This window comes from Carlito syrichta, unplaced genomic scaffold (assembly GCF_000164805.1).
Source record: "Carlito syrichta isolate Samal-C Ts95f unplaced genomic scaffold, Tarsius_syrichta-2.0.1 Scaffold311830, whole genome shotgun sequence".
NCBI classification, from domain to species: Eukaryota; Metazoa; Chordata; class Mammalia; order Primates; family Tarsiidae; genus Carlito; species Carlito syrichta.
In genome coordinates this window covers 261,443-278,740 of record NW_007255926.1, presented here as the reverse complement: position 1 = coordinate 278,740, position 17,298 = coordinate 261,443, and the positions used below count along the sequence as shown (strand labels likewise).

The following is a 17,298-nucleotide window of genomic DNA, read 5'->3' as shown; positions in this document are numbered from 1 at the left end:
CAGAAAGGCTCCTACGGTGGGAGGGGATCTGAAGCTTTCATACACAACAATACTGCTTCCTAACATTTTCATGTCAGAACGAGACGCATGAACCACCATCGCTGGTAAGACGAGAGCAGGAAGCCAACGCACGAGGGTCTTCTGCAGGAAGAGGCACGTGTTCCCCACTGAATTTCCAAGAAAACATGCAGAGGGGGTGCGGCTGAGTATTATTCAAAGTCTCAAAAAAAAAAAAAAAACCTCAAACATGCAGAAACCTATTCAATGTAACGTGGGACTATATGAACATATGAAGAAGTCTCCTGATTACTGTTTTAGTGCAAATCTTTTAATTCATGGAAATCAGATCTCATTGCTTTATTCACTAAGGTGTAACAGTGACCTTTTACTGGTGATAAATGACAAATACGGCTGAAATATGAAGAGAGCCGGAATAAGGCACCTCCATCCCGACACATGCACTTCACAAGTTCTTTAATTAAACTAGGTTCTCTTCTCAGCTACCCAAGAGGCCCCTGAAGAATCATCTTCAAGCAGCTGAGAATCCAGATGATGGTTGGAAACTACACGCAGATCACAGAACTTGAACTTGGTGACAGAGCCTCAAGAGGTTCAAAATAACAGGAGCACCAACAGCACTAAATTCTGCGGATACATACATACCTTCATACGCGTGTGTGTTGGTATCTAATTTTATACGAAATTTGTGTTTGTGTGGGATTCTGTTTGTAGCTTGTTGGTTAGAGGCGCCCTCTGAAACAAGAAGTCATTCAATGAGGCTCTGCCACGGAGCACAGAGAAGAAACATATTGCTTTTGGCCTTATAACTGTCCTTTCCCACTTGTGTGAAAAGTCTGTGTTGACTGTACTGTGAAAAAAATTAAAGGAAAGAAAAGCCCTACTGTTGTAACGGTGCCAAGAAAGTATAAAGAAACAAACCCAGATGCTAGAATTTGAGGCATTTCCTCTGCTATGCGACTATGTTCTTTAACTGAAGGTCAAAAGAACATTAAAGGGCTTAAATATTTGGAAGTGGTAAGTGGATATTTTTCGTGGCCCTCTCAGTTTATGGATGCCGGTGACATACATTTAATTGACATTTCACAGGCAGAAGGTATTCAGCAGCATTCAAGGAAAATCCTGGAAGCGCTTTCAAACATGATTTTTTTATATTTCTAGTGCTTTATATTAATACAGATTGGTTCATTTTCCTGACAGCCTGCGTCCCTTCAAAATGCCAGTAAGTGAATAAAGTCATTCTTAAGCTCATTTCACATTTACTAGCTCCCAAGTCCTCAATGTGTGTATGTGCTCTAATTTTCTAACCTTTTTTTTTTTCTGGGAATATTCATTTATTTTTGAGGCCACAGACAATAGTAAATAATGTGAGCTATAATCATTTTATTTCTCTTCTTCGGAGGTACTTCACATAAGATTTATAAAGACCTGACATGAGTTTTCTGGTAATAGAAGACAACAGTTCCTTGGCCCATGGGAAATACAGCAAAATTCATCACATTGCACTATGTGAAGCAGACATGTATCAAAGGAGACACACCCCCTTGGGTGACATGACTCTTATCAAAGTTTTCAAAACACATGTGAAACAAAGGAATTCTTTTGAGATGTCAAAGATCTTGATGGAAAGGTTAATATAACTGAGGAATACACACAAATAGCGCAAACTCATGAAGCATCAATGTTAATATGTGATTTAGTTAAAAATCCCTCTGAACAGTGATGGAACTATAAGATGTGGCAAAGATTTCACATCAAGGAAGTGAGCAGTGAAATACAGCCAAGAACTCCCAGTGCACAGCTTGGAATGGCCAAATATGGAGGCTTCTCCAAAACAGGCTTAGACTCAGAAATCCGGAGACCTCCAACCTACGTTGATCTCGACCTTTGTCCCCAGTGTTCCCCCTCCATATATAGAAAACTGGAACAGTTAGTAACTTAACAGTCACTCCCCTTTTGCTTACCAGCGTCCTGGGTTATTTACTGAGAATGTTTCAAATAATTCTGCTGGGAGTCATCACGGTTACTAATGGTCATACCATCTAACCATGACCCGTAGCGGCTCTGGTCTACCCAGAGGGAGACAAGCTCTCTGACTTGTTGCTGTAGAAATGTCAACAAAAGGAAGACAGTGCTCAGCCTTATCTCTCATATTTCCTTTGCTACTCAACAGGGTCAGCTTTGCGAGTGAGGGGAAAGCAGACAGACAACACAGTTTAATAGCAACGTTGGGTGTGGTTGTTATAGTGATAAGGGAAATGAAAGTGGAAGGGGTTTGAACAATATTTATCTGGAGAGTCACAGCTTGTCCTCTGTGAGCGACTTATAAAGTACATAGTATGACACCAAGTTTTAAAAAGAACTGCTCGGATGTATGGCCAGGGGTTAGAGTCTGTGACTACATTTCCCCCATCCAAGAATAAAATTTTCACAAAACTCTTAACTAGAGAAAGTAACACTATCATGTTTAATAGCATGCAAGTAAATGGAGACATATATATACTGTGTATATTATATATATTATAGATCAAGTAAAGTAAATATAATCATAAGATCGCATTTATTTTTATGTATTACTTATTCTCTCATCATGCATACTTATATCCTTATATACATCTAGCTATACACATAAACCCACACATGTACACGTGTGATATAACGTTCTTTTCCCACAGAACACACACAAACACACATATAACACATATTTTTTTTCACAGAAAACATGATTCCTATGCACATGAACATACACTATTATAAATCTATGTAGGATGCACCCTCTTGACTAAAGAGGTTTGTTAATTTCTTGACACATCCAAAGGACCGCCAGGGTCAACATTCTAATAAGCCTTGAACATAGACAGACAGGAAGGCAGGCCAAGAGGCATGAGACAACACACAGATCACATTAGGGGGAGTTCCACGTTGCACTGAGATGTAACACCACGGTAGAGTTTTATTTGAAAAATTCCTGACGAAACAGAAACAAGTTGGCTCCCAGAGAGCATTCTTAGGGTCCTACTGTGATTAGCAATCAGGGTACCGAGAACTGATAGATGGAATATTGTATTTTCTTTTTACTACCACAGAAATAAATGCCAGGTTAAATGTTATATGCAAGATATTTAGGCAGTCTAAAAAAATTGACTAGTTACCCAGATCTGGGTCAGACACAACTGAGAATATGAGGTTTTGTTTCATGCCACACAAAAGTGAGCATGCCAGGTCTCCTGAGGTCACACAGGACCACCATGAGACAAGTTACCAGTTTCCTACTCAATGTGGTTTCAAGGACACCTGCAGAAGCCACTTGAAATGCACACCTGCCATGAACTTAAACTGCATCAAAACACGGAAACAAGTGTCCTTTCAAGTACAATGTTGCAAAAACACAACTCTGGTATTTATAAAAGTCCTGTGAGGCAGACCGGACTTTTTTTTTTGGCAAAGCACAAGAACAGTAAATAACAATCTTTAATGCAATATAAGTACACAAAGCAAGAGTAGAATGTATTCTAGGCACCTTTAAAATGCCCTTCTGTTAGGGGAAATCAGTGTTCTTACCTATCTTTCTAATTTTCAGGACTTTTCCTCTTAACAACATGGGAATACATTTTGAAGAGGAAAAAAAAAAATCTTTCATTTCCTGAACCAGTTAAAAGGAAAAAAAAAAACCCCAATAAGTACAAGATACAATATTAGCTCATTTTACTGACAAACTGCTTTCCTCTATGCCTGTAAAACTTGTATTTTATCTGCAGACAAATATATGGATATACCAAGAAAAAGAAGTATCCATTTTTAAACATTATTACATTCTATATTGTTCTTTTGTTATTGGAACAGGAAGAGAAAGGCTACAGATGAGGAGAAAGCACTTTACTTGCTTTTCGGGAAATTAAAAAAAAATAATCCCAGTGACAGAAGAATAATGAAGTCTAGGAAAACTAGGAAGTTGTCAGCCAGAAACAAAAAAATACATCCTCGATGTAGAGGAACATTCCGGTCCCTTAAAAACTCACACGGGGGGCAACCCCCTCGGGTCCCTTCCCACTGTGGGAGCTTTTCTGTCCTCTCAATAAATCCTGCTTTCAAAAAAAAAAAAAAGAAAGAAAGAAAAACACCTCACATGAACATTAATTCTTCTCGTGTCAATTCCTTCCCTCTTCCAACTTTACAGGCACCACTCATTGCTGTCATTTCCTCTTGCTGCAAAAAAACACTCAGCAACGGTAACCAGGATCCAAAGCAGGAAGGCACCCCTTAAGAGTATACTTCGAGCTCTGGGTGGGTCACCAGCCAAAGTGAATCCATTATTCTTTCTTTTTTTAATTTTTTAATCTTAAAAATGTGGGATACAATTCAGGGTTAGGTATACAAATGTTTATCATGCAGGGACTATTATTCTTATCTTAGGGAGCATGCAGTCTGAAAAGAATGGTCTCAAAGGTCTCCAGAGAAATTATTCAGATGCTCCAGAACAGCATACTTAGTGGAGGTCAGTATCAACTAGGCAGTGAGTCAAATTTTATTTTTAGAATGTTTCCTCCCCTCAAAAAAACCTCAAGTATTTAATTTTAGTGCTTTACATACTCTTCTTGAGAGAGTTTACATTTTGCAAAGATGAAAGTGCCAGCTCTGGAAGGAAACATATATGTCTAAAAATCGTAACTAGCTTTTAAACGGATGAAAATCAACTTTGTTTTTTTCACCCATATCTTTTAGAACGCCTGCCATCTACCATACAATTCATGCTGGGGATGGCCGGTCCACCCTGAGACAACTGTCTGTGTGTCTGCCTGGTCCCTCCCGCCAGGATTCTTCAGGCGATGCTGTTTCCATGTTCGCCCCCCAATGCTCTGCTGCAGCTGGCCAACCACAGACAGGTTCATTCTCCCAGGTGAGAAGGGCACAGTCAGAAAGAGACAGGACTGGCTGGAAGCACCCTTGCTCCATCCTAAAGAGCTCCTCCGCTTCTGGACCAAATTCCTTTATGAGGAATCTCAAATTAGAGAGGATTAAAATGTGGTAATGCTGGCCGAGGAAACACTCGAGGGTATCATCAATCAGTAAGGGTAAACAATTCAACATTTTCCTCATTTGTAGTTGCTGGTGGTAAAGAGAGAAAGATGATGCTGGATTTCTGAGGTGGAAAAGAACTAAAGAAACAGGATGGGGAGGCCATGGGGAGGGGAGGCACATTTGTCCATCTGCATAATTTTCAAGTATGGTGAGCTCTCTTCACTTTCAACAGGAAGAAGAAGAAGCTGTAGCTTTGCCTAGAGGTTTATGTGTATACTTACATATGATATTTTTTAAAAATTGGGTTTTCACTCTGTTGCCCACGCTGGAGAGCAGTGGTGATCACAGTTCACTGCAGCCTCAACCTCCTCGGCTCAGGCGATCCTCCCGCCTCAGCCTCCTGAGAACTGGGACTACAGACATGTGCCAACATGCCCAGCTAGTTTTTTGACTTTTTTGTAGACACAAAGTCTCACTCCGTTGCCCAGTCTGGTCTTGAACTCCTCCTAGTATCAAATGATCCTCCTGTCTTGGCCTCACAAAGTGCTGGGACTACAGGCGGGGTCATGAATGAGGTTTTAAATGGCCTGAGGTGACAATGTAAGAACAGCTCAGGAATGAGGGTGCCTGGCCGGTCACACCCCTCTGGTTGGTGTGACTGGCTGGCGTGGGGGGCAGGCTAGCTCTGCAGGAGGCAGAGAACCCCAAAGACACAGAAGGGATGCCTCTAGCTACTCTTGGAGGAACAGAGCCCTGCCACAGAGGTCTCACAAGGCCTTCTGTGCTGGGATTCCAGATCCTTCGCTCACATCAAGAAGAACTTTTGAGGGAACCAGGGCTTAACCAGACACAGCTGGGCAAAGCAGAAACTCAGCAGCTCTGTGTGGCTGAGCACAGGCAAGCCTGGGAAGAACTGGGATGTCACCTACGGCCAAGTTAGAAACCACCCACCAACACCATGGGAATGCTCATGGTCACCTTACTGTGAAAACGTCAACCGGCTGCAGTCAGTCATTAGATGACCAGTTTTTAAGCAACCCCTGTAGGGAGGTGGAAATAGGGTCTCAGGCTTGGCCCCCAAAGAGTGCTATTTCTCAGGATGAAAGTATCAGGTTGTTTTTTGTTCTTTTTAACAAGAATAATAAATATCTTTTAAAAATCAACAGACGAAGTACATGGTATTCTTGAAACAAAAGGCAGATATGTAGAAAAATCTGCTCGCCTGCAATTTTGGTATCCCCTTAACTAACCTGAAAGCAGGTTCGGGACGAGGACAGACAGGTGTTTGGACTAGGTGCATTTTGGGACAGAAGAGATGGTTTGAAAGCTCAGGGTTAAGACACAAAACAAAGAAAGAAAAATTCAGTTTTGAATGGTATAGAACATATTATGCTATTTGCAGATAGCTACAGAAAGCGTTGTTCTAAATGTCAACTTGAAAATGTGTTTGTTACACACCAATCCTTTCTGTAACTCTAATGTGGCTGCATAAAATGATCCCTTACACCCACCCACAATCCTGTTGGCAACTGGATATAAAATATTTAATCATGACTTTTTTTTTTTTTGGATGGGCACGAGAAAGCATAACAACCAGAAGGTCACTGTATGACTTCCAACAGTTAAAATGCAGGTATAATTATTCAACCAACTGCTTCTCTGCAACTGGGCTCAGGCCAAGTTCCTTGAGTTTCCTGTTTTTATTTCCCAGATATCCAGATATTTGAAACTGGTTTCCGCCTTCTGGTAGCCCTTTTTACTTTCCTTGAACCAGCTATCAAGATAGCAAAATAACAATGATTTAAAACATGTTTTTAAGGACAACATTGCTGGGATCTTTAAAGTCACTTTGTATGTGTATGTGTCTATAGATATGTATATATATGCTCCAAAAAAGGAAAGACATGGTATATTATCAATGAGTGATTGTCTTTACAAAGAAAATGGGACAGCTATACAGATTTAAAGTTCGCAACGGCCTTACCACCTCAATTAAATAAGTTTCTTTAATGGCATTTGCCCAATCCAATCCTGGCCCAGCTGCAAGGTGAGGTTAAGCGTGTGTTTTTTCACTTTGGCCAAGGGAAGGGTGTTTCTGACCTTGAATGACACCCAGTCCTTACCACTGTACCCCAGCCCCTCATGGGAGTCTGTCTTCCCTGTACTTCAGGGATGGCAGCAGGTTTCGTGCTACAGCTGAAAGTATCCTCATGTGGCCATTCCAGGGGTACGAGCATCAGGAGAAAATTCTATGACACTCTCAATGGCGAATCAACGTCAATCATACGCCCAGGTTCACTGGATTGCATCTTACTTGACTTATCTGTGAGCATGCTCCCCTGCCCCAGACATATGCACACATTCTCTCACATACACGTTTACGTCAAAAAGTTCTATGAATAAAATTATAGTACAATATTTCTTTCTTAATACTAATTAAATTTTTATTTACTGACACACATTACAGATGATATTAAAAGATAGACTATTCTGCAAGACCACATACAGCGCAGGTTGTTCTGTAGGTTATAGACCAAGCAGAAGATAATGACTGAGAATAAAATTTGGCACTTAACACTGTTCCGGGGTGAAAAACACTGAAGTAAGGGAAATGTACACAACTGAAAACTCATGACACTCGCATTTCCTTAGGTAGGACTGAAATGGTAAATTGAGACCACGGGGTAATTAAGTTAACAATCTGGAGCAACCATGATCCAGATTTTTTAAAACTATAAGAAAAAAGTCTGTAAAAATTAGTTTCATTTCAGAGGACACAGTCATACCACATAAAAATCAAACCTCTTTTTGCTTTAAGCAGCAGAAAAAAAATACAGATATGAAACTCCACATAAGTTATTTCTCATCTTAATTTCTAACCTTTAGTTTCTAGCTAGGGTTATACAATTTATGCTTATGTTAATATTAAGTGCTTAAAGTACTATTGAGGACATATTTTTAAATCAAAAGCAAGCTTCCACAGTGCATCTATAATGTAATGCAACTGAGGTCATTTAGAAAATGGTCCTTTGGATAACGGCAAACCAAAGTCAAACTGGTGAATCCGAGGTAGAGTGGCCTGTAGCGTGTGGTCAATACATTCTTTCTGAATGAACACATGAACAAATATACAAATGAATACACATTCAAAGCAGCGACCTCAGAAGGCACTTGCAGAGAATGCTAGGTGAGGATTCTTCTGGACTGAGAGGGTCTGTGACCATAATCCTATTATTTGCCCTTCCTATCCCACTACTTAAACGCCTTAGAGCTCCTCCATGAAATAGCTCTAATCTCAGGTATGGGACTGGCCAGCTCTGCTGTCCTCAAATACTTTCAAAGGGCTTTTTTTGGACAAGGATGTACAAATGAGTTAATCAATCAATGAACAATTAACTGAAATAATACATTCCATTCCATACATGTCAGTATCGTGGGTGCCAACAATTATGTTTTAGGCTAACTTTTGATAGGCTAGCAGTATTTGCCTTTAGGATTTCTTCTACTATGCTAACAGAGTGATTAATTCCTGCACTGGTCTTTTTTCTTTTTTTTTTTTTTGAGTTGGCGTCTCACTCTGTAGCCCAGGCTGGAGTGCAGTGGCATACTCACAGCCACCAAAGCCTTGGGGTGCTATGCTCTAGCGATCCTTCTACCTCAGTCTTCCAAGTAGCTGGAACTATAGGCACAAACTACCATGCCTGGCTAGTTTTTTAATTTTATTGTAGAGATGAGGTTTCATCAAGTTGCCCAGCTGGTCTTGAACCCGTGGGCTCAGGCAATCCTCTTGCCTCAGCCTCCCAAAGTGCTGGGATGACAGACTTAAGCCACCACGCCCTGTCATACAAATGTCCTCTGATCTCACTTCCGGTGTGTTAACATTGCCAGTCACTTTTTTCTCCATTATCCACATTACTGTCACATTAATCTTCCTAAAAATGCTCATATACTTCACCTCACTTATAAACTCAAAAAGTCATCACAGACATCACACTCTCCCTGGGAGGATGACTCACAAATCCTTATCTCCAGTTCAGATCTGAGTTTCAGACCCGCATCCTTCATCTTCCCCTTGATTCTCCATAGATACCTCAAACATAACAAAACAAACACAGTATCTACCTCATCCAACTTCTGCAAAGTTGCTCTCCTTGTATTCTACGTTCTAGTAAATGACATCCTCACCATCAGGCCTCCAAACATCTACCCTGACCACCATCTCTCCCCAAGCATTTACTTGACAGTCATCCCCCCCAAATCCGAGTCTTCCCCTTCATCCCCTAGAGTCAATCAGCCACTAAAACTCACTGACTTGACCACCTTAATTTCCTCCCATCTATACCCCTCTGCCTAATCTCTTTTCTATCCAAATCTTAAATTCTCCTTCTCTTCTGTTGAACCACCCAACAACTTTATCAGAGTTGGACTGAATTCCTAGTTCCTCTATAAAGCCTTCCTTGATTTATCCCACATATGCGTGCAGGGCAGGTCTTACTTGTCCACTCAATGTAAGACCATGATATATAGTAGTAGCATCACATGCCAATTTCTGTCTATTTTTTTTCTAAAATATTTTATAGAGAAAAAAATTCAATACAGCCAAAATTTATAAACCATTCAACATTATCTCTCCAAGTGATTTTAGCCTATTCAAAGGAGAAATTTCTAAAGCCCCAAGTATCTTCCTCATTTTTCAAACATTCCACATAACCCACACCATCTTCATAACCTATGTGCTATATGATGCAGTAATGACTAAAACACATTTACGGGTCCCTCACAGACACCTCTTCAGCTAGTCTCTGCCTGGTGATAAATCAATGTGAATTGGGTTATTTTTATTTTTCTGCACAATCTCCCAACTAGGTTATGCCTCTTTGTGGAAATATGTGACTTTCCTCAGGGATCTGTCTTTGTAGTTTCTCTAGTTTGCTGTACCCTCACCAGGAGCTATGCATGTGTGAATACTGTTAATGAGCTAGTGAATTGCATCAGAAATTAATTTGGATGTCAAGTTTAATCTGTCCCTTTCCCCCTCCAAAAAAACTTCTTGAGTCCTCTCCCTAAATCTGCTCCTCCCAGGAAAGGGCATTATAATTTTCTTAAACCCCAAATTGAAGAGTAGACCTTGATTCCTCTTTCCTCTACCGCCAATATCAATAAGTCTTATTAATCTGTTTCCAATCATATTTCAAATCCACCTATTTCCATTGCCAGTGCTCAGTTACGAGTCACCATTATCTCTTCCTGAACTACTAAAAGAACCCGTCAGCCGGCTCTGTTCCCACTCTTGCATCTCCCCACCCCTCAACCAGTCTCTACTCCACCAGAGTCATCTTTAAAAAGACAAACCAAATTCGGTTATATCTTTGTTCCCAGTCCCTCAAAATACATATCTGCTAGAAGGCCTCAGCCAGTCTGGTCACACTTCTTGCTTTTTCTTGCTATTCCTTCCATACAGCAAGCTTGTTCCCTCCTTAGCACTTTCCCAATTGCTGTTCCCTCTGCCTGGAAGTCTCTCCTCAGAGCATCATCTGGTCAACCCCCTCATGCATTCAGATTCTGGCTCCAATCCCCTTCCTTCACAGGACACCACTCTGACATCCCTACCTAAAGCAGCGTCCCCAGGAATTCCCTATCATGGCATCCTGACTGTGGCTTTTCATAGCTTCTGTCATGCTATCTGATATTCCCTTGTTCATTTACTTATCTATTGTCATCCCTTCCCCTTTGAACTTAACCTCTACAACTATAGCCGTGCCTCATACATATTTGGTATTTGCTGGTCAAATGAATACAGGAATCTTTTCCAGTGTGTTTTATGTCCTTCACTGATTATGGTATGGCTTCATATTTCTGATTCCTTCTTGAATTTATGACAACCGCTCTGAATGATGATAATTTTTTTTTAAGCCATGTACCGGAGTCATACACAAACATGAACATCCAACTTATTCACTGCCTCATGGAAGTCTTTGGAGTCAACTTTAAGCTCACACTAGGCACCCCCAGAACACCCAGTGGGAGCTGTAGAAGTGAATACTGTTTTGCTGGTTTGGTCCCCTCCAAACTGTGACCATCAGCTTCTACAGTATTCACTTCTCAGTACCGCAAATCACTGATGAACAAGCCACAGGACACAGAATCATAAACTTTGTTAAGATCAAGGTGACTGGCAGGTCATTCCCTTTACCAGACGACTACTTCCTTGGAAAACACAGATTACTCTGACAAAGCATTCTGTACAAAGCTGTGACTGACAGTTATCCAGTGCCCTATTTCCTCTACATTTTTCACAAACTGATTTTATGGCGATATGTTTATAGATTTTAAGAAAGAGAACAGTAGGTAAAATCCCGGACCAACTCCTTCCCTTGTAAACACATGTAAGCAATACACAGGAGCTTTTGTAATGTCCAGGAATTGTCAGTATTCTCGATAAATCTATAACATAATATTGAAATGACTTGCAGTGACTTCCACACATTTTTCAAATGTTACAGCTATGTTTGGAATTCATTTTCAGCATTACTGCCAAAAATGCAGAAATGGGGACTCGTGTTCTCTCACTGTGCTCTGCTAAGAACACTATTCTTGCCCTGTCCCCAACACTGCACACTTCCATACCATAGCTGCCCAGAAGAAGAGTCCCCAGACAAAGGCTTTAAGTAGGACTGACTCTTCACCTTCCTGTAAGTGACTGCCAGGAGCAAATGGACCTTTACCAGATCATCCAATATCACAGACTCTTATCCTCAGGTGGTCTGCAAAATCTCCCAATCCCTGTACAACCCTCCCTCCCAAATCCTCTTCTGTGCCCGCTAGAGCTCATGGTCTGTCATCGACAAATCCCTCTGCCCTTATGATCCGTCTGAAATTCCCGTCACCTTCTTGTTCTATCTAAAACCTGGGCAGCCCCTGACTTCTCTTTGTCCCTCAAAGTCCCCTCAAATGGGGATGGCTCTATCTCCCACACTGCATAAATCCCGGGAGGGGTGTAGGTGTCCTCTTTGTTTTCACTGCCACTTTCAGATTATTCATCCTTTTTCCCTTTAAAAAATAAGTCCCTGTTCACTGGAGGCATATGCAATCAGACTGCCACCAACTACAACAAGGTGCTCCATGTATCTACAGAGTCTCTCACTCCATGTCTCTTACTTCTTGTTATTTTCATCCTTGGTACAGGCGACCCACCTGGCCCAGCTGTCAGACCTCCCACCTCCAGTGAGCTTGTTCTTCCCCGTCCTCAGTCAGCTGGACCATTCATGGCCATTCTCAGCTCTCATTACAACCAATAAAATGCCTCATCATCAGGTATTCATTCCTCAAATTCCTACCTACTTCCTTAGTTATCACCATCTAATAATTCTTCAATCCCACCAGGACCTCCCTCCTCTGACCATACTACTTACTGTTTCTTTCTCCTTCCTAGTGTAGATTACACAGCCAGCCACTATAACACTCTTTTGCATAACCCTCGACCCTTGTGCCCCTCGTTCTTTCTACCAGACTTGTCAGGACAAATCCCAACCACAATGGCCTCTCTACATGCATGGCACCTGCATGAGAACTAGAGAAAAAGACACAACTGTGACAACCGCCTCCTTTCAAGCACTAACCTCAAGTACACCGTCAGCACCAGGGGGCGATCCCATCACATTTCCCTGGTTAAGTCACTGGCCCCCTCCCTTGAGATGTCTATTTATGTTTTCCTCTCCCTCTTTGCTTTTCCACACTCTCTTCTGCCTCAGTGTCAGACGATGACCTTGCTTTATACTTCTCTGAAAAGTAGAGACAATTTTGTTCATCTCACTCCTCAAAGACTTTGCTCCTACAATTGCCTTCCTTATATTGCTGGCTTCTCCCTCTTCGCTAGATCATTCTTGTCATCATTCAACGTATTTTCTTAAGCCTCTCTTGACCCTACATCTCCCCTTCCCCCACAAGACAACCACTCCAATTTTCAGGACCATTTTATCACAAAACATCTCAGAAGAGTTTTCCTATTTCTATTACTTGCACTATCATTCTACTATTTCGGGTTAGATAGCCTAGAATCATCTTCGTACGTTTCCATCCCTCCCTTATCTGCCAGTGGATGCCAGAGGTTCTTCCATCAAAACCCTGTGTACTAAGTCCTCCCTGCTATTTTCCTGGAACCAATCTAGGCTGGGTTTTTCTTGCGGCCTCACATCCACACAGCTCTCCAATGAGTCTCCTGACTAGAATATCTCCCTTGCTAATCCATTCTGCATCCCACTACAACCCCAGTCTCTAACACTGACTTCACCTCTTCCTTCAGCTTCTCTCTGCTTGTAAACCAACAGCAATTTCCAATAGCTCATCTGACCAGGCTTAAGCTCCCTGCACAATATTTAAAACATTTCAGACTTTGATCCCAGTCTGCCTTCCCATCTTTATTTCCTATTACCCACCAACAAAAAACCCGGCTCTTTCAGACTGGTCTCCCACGTGCCTTACACATAAGTCATGCAAAACCCACTTTCTCGTTTTATTCCTTCATCCATTCCCATTCCATCATCCTCCCAGTTCTAAACTGTTCAGACTTTACCCTCCCATGACATCATCAGACAAATCCAGGGCAAAGTTTCTTGGCCCTGAACACCTGTAACATCCCAAGTCTCTTTCACTATGAATGACTTATTTATTCACAAATATGATTTCCTCAGTAAATCTTTGATATACAATATAGGTCTAATGTAAGTAGGGCGTTTTCCTTCAAAATAGTTTACCAGAAAGAGGAGATCCTCCAATCCTGATTTCTTCCAAGATCTCTCATACTTCAGGGTGCTTCATTCTGAATAACAAAGCAGTATTTGTAGCAGATACACTAACCTTAAATGACCTCAACTGACTCCACATTTGGATTACACAGGGGCCATCTGATAGATTAAATTTAAAAGTAAAAGGCAAAGAAATGGAATCAGATACAGTTATAATTCCTATGGGAATGGTCTCAAAATTGGAAGCGCTGGATCTCACAAATGGTGTTTTCAGACTCACTTTAAAAATAAAGTTAATCTCCACATTGTAAAGATCATAAATACACACCTAACTGATTAAAATGCAATTGTCCTAATTTTACGCAGGTACTGGGCTTTAGGACAAAGCTTCCTGTGATGGCATCATACTTACATTCAAAATCTGCTGCATCTCAAACAACCTAGGAGGTAGTGAGAGGGCATGGGAACAGGGTGATAAATGACCTGGGGGGAGGGTTAGTGGCCTGAGCAGAGACAATGACAGCCATGCTGAGGCATCAGAAACGTCTGAACAAAATAGTGTTGTGAAATATAAGAATGGAAAAAAAGTAATACCTCTAAATTGTCGTATTATTATTTTATATCATGTGGTTTTAAATATGTATGAGTTACCAAATTAATAAATTAACTATTTAAATAGACATGTGACCATATCATCTATAATCCCTAAATGTGTCTATACTGACGTTGGCAGAATACTCACATTTGAACGGCAATGGGGGGAGGGCGAGGAGCAAAAGGCGATCAGACGATAGAAATGAGTTAGTAACTGACTGACTGCATTATCTAGGGTCATGATGGGACTGGAGGGATACCTGGTACGGTCAGTCCTAGGCCTGCTACTCATCAGTGGTGTGGAAGCTCAGTTGCCCAATGTTCAAATTCAAGGACTAGACTACATGTTATCCAAGACCCTCTGCAGTTCCAAAGTTTTATTCCTATTGTTTTCTACCTCTTTTGTCTTTTAATGATTCAGCAACACTGGTAAATACAAAGAGAAATGTTATGTTACAGGCTATGGCAAATTTCTTCTTTATTACCCTTCAGTATAACTTGGAAATAAAGCATTTCAGAGACTTCTGTTTGCTCTACCGCCCTGAAGAGCTTAACTTGTAGATTTTGTGAATCCTTGGTACTCCCAACTAGATTACCAACTCCCCATCCTACAGTGACACTGCCTTAGAGGTAAAAGGTACATTTCAGGATGTCTCTTTCAGCACTTTTCTATTGCCAAGAGGACACTAGAGTGAAGAGAGACCTCAGTGGATGTGAGGGGAGGGGCTGAGACCCAAGCCCAGGCCTCACCCCTTGTTAATTTTGGCTGTGAGCACAGTCCCAAGCTCTGGGCAGTCTACTTGGGGGGATTACCGTGGGTATAAATCATATTTTCAAGCTCCCAATTTTTCTTCTACATTGTACGTGTGAATGTACAAAGCTATAGGCCACGCTAGTGTCATTTTCTTGTGACTTTCACGGAACTCCGACTTCTCCTGGTCATCCTTGCACATCCAAGGCAAGTCCCGTCCTCCGGCAAACCAATCTAAGCCTTCAGTAATTCTCACTGCACGATTCTCCAGTCTCTTCTAAAGAGACACTCTTCCGAGACAGATGAGCGGCATTTTTAATTAGCATCCTCTCCTCATACAGCACCATCCTGTGGCAAATCAGTCAGAATGGACCTGGAGACAGCAGGTGCTGGCCTCGAGCACACCACTTGTGAACGCATCATCCATTATGCAAAGGTGGCCCCAGCGGGCTGGCACGAAGCACCCACTCACGCCATCCGCTCCCACCACCACAGCACTTCCATCCTACGGCTCCCGGGAAACACATGCAACATCACATCAGCACCGGGTAAACCTGACGCATCCTCGTTGGGACTACGAAAGCTACCGATCTCTGCAAGCTTGCCTTCGCCTCCGAGCTCAAATACTATCACTGCTTGGAGTGACCCAATACTAAGACCTACGACTGGATGGTGAACAAAAATCAAGGCTTACCTTCAATCTTCTTTAAAGCCGAAAGGCACATATCCTTCCTTGGGAACTCAAAGGGATTGTTGCAGGTTCGAATGGTGTCACATTCGCACTTCCCATTGATTATATTGCAGCCAGAAATAAGGTTTTCGTTGCATGGTTCAAAACCAAGCAGCTGGTCATCATCCCAGTTCTCATCTGTAAAACAACGAACAATGAACAATTACAGCTTCATCCTAAGGCCTGCTTGAGAGCAAACATTCACTGGGACGTCAAGATTCCCATTCAATTCTGACATTTCAATGCGGGAAAGGCAGTCTGGCTGAAAGTTTACAAACGAATGACACTCAACCTCTTCCTAATATGAAAAGACTGAGGTGCAGCCTTACACACAGATATGAAATAGTCATATATACAAACATCTGTAACCGAGACCCTTCTCTTATGTGTTACTACAACAGTTGAGATGCCTTTAAAAATTTCAATACTAAAGATTCTTGGATTTTTCCACATTCAATAAAATTATAGAAGACACATTTGCCAGTCTACAAAATTACTCCAAAAAAACTAAATCTTTGCTCTATTATTAAGACCAATTCCAGGTTTAAAACAGTTCTTTCAACCTAAACACTTCAAGGCAGTTAATGAACATCAAAAATCAGATACCACCAAAAGAGTCAAAAATTAAACACAATGGGGATGATCCCCCACATTTGGGGGCACACCGCTAGTGCCCATCACTGTCACCCCAAAGTCAGATACGACAACAACATGAGGGCCACCGCCTAGTGAGACTGCAGTAATTGAATCCTGTAGCTGAGACCAAATCAGGTCTCAGTCATGGAATGGGGTAGACTACAAAAAATAAAGTAGGCTTTGAAACCGGCTTTCCTGGGACGCAGAGCCAAAAAATGTAACAAATGTGACAAAACCATAGGCAGACTGAATTCTTAATAATATTCCTCATAGTTAAATCACCTCTTACAGGAAACCAGACTCTTTCTGTATGAATCCTTAGGACACTGTACCAGATTTTCCCCCTCCTTAGCATTATCTTTAACAGACACTTTATCTACCTGAACTGGGGACTGACAGTTAAATAGTAAACATGTTTCTGATAACCATATCTGAAGAGAATTTTTAAAAGTACTTGAACTTGAGAAAGATTAAGCCTGTTGCTCAAATGAGGGCAGGTATAAATGCCATCTTAAAAATGCGTTTTTGGCAGGGCTCAGTGGCTCAGCCTGTAATCCCAGCACTTTGGGAGGCCGAGGTGAGTGGATTGCCTGAGCCCGTGGGTTTGAGACCAGCCTGGGCAACTTGGTGAGACCTCGTCGCTACAATAAAATAAAAAATAGCCGGGTGGGGTAGCATGTGTCTGTAGTTCTAGCTACTCAGAAAGCTGAGGTGGAAGGATCGCTGTAGCCCAGAAGGTCGATGCTGGGGTGGCCATGAGCGTGCATGCCACTGCACCCCAGCCTGGGAGAAGGAGTGAGACTCCT

At 41.7% G+C, this 17,298-nt stretch overlaps 1 protein-coding gene across 2 annotated transcripts in view; it reads right to left on the bottom strand.

Moving 5' to 3' along the window:
* Positions 1–17,298, bottom strand: part of CRIM1 (cysteine rich transmembrane BMP regulator 1) — a 209,302-nt gene that overhangs the window by 149,673 nt on the left and 42,331 nt on the right. For both annotated transcript variants that reach the window (XM_021718099.1, XM_021718100.1), the window contains exon 2: positions 15,821–15,994. In XM_021718099.1, the coding sequence (XP_021573774.1) occupies positions 15,821–15,994 (174 nt within the window). The remainder of the gene's footprint in view (positions 1–15,820; positions 15,995–17,298) is intronic.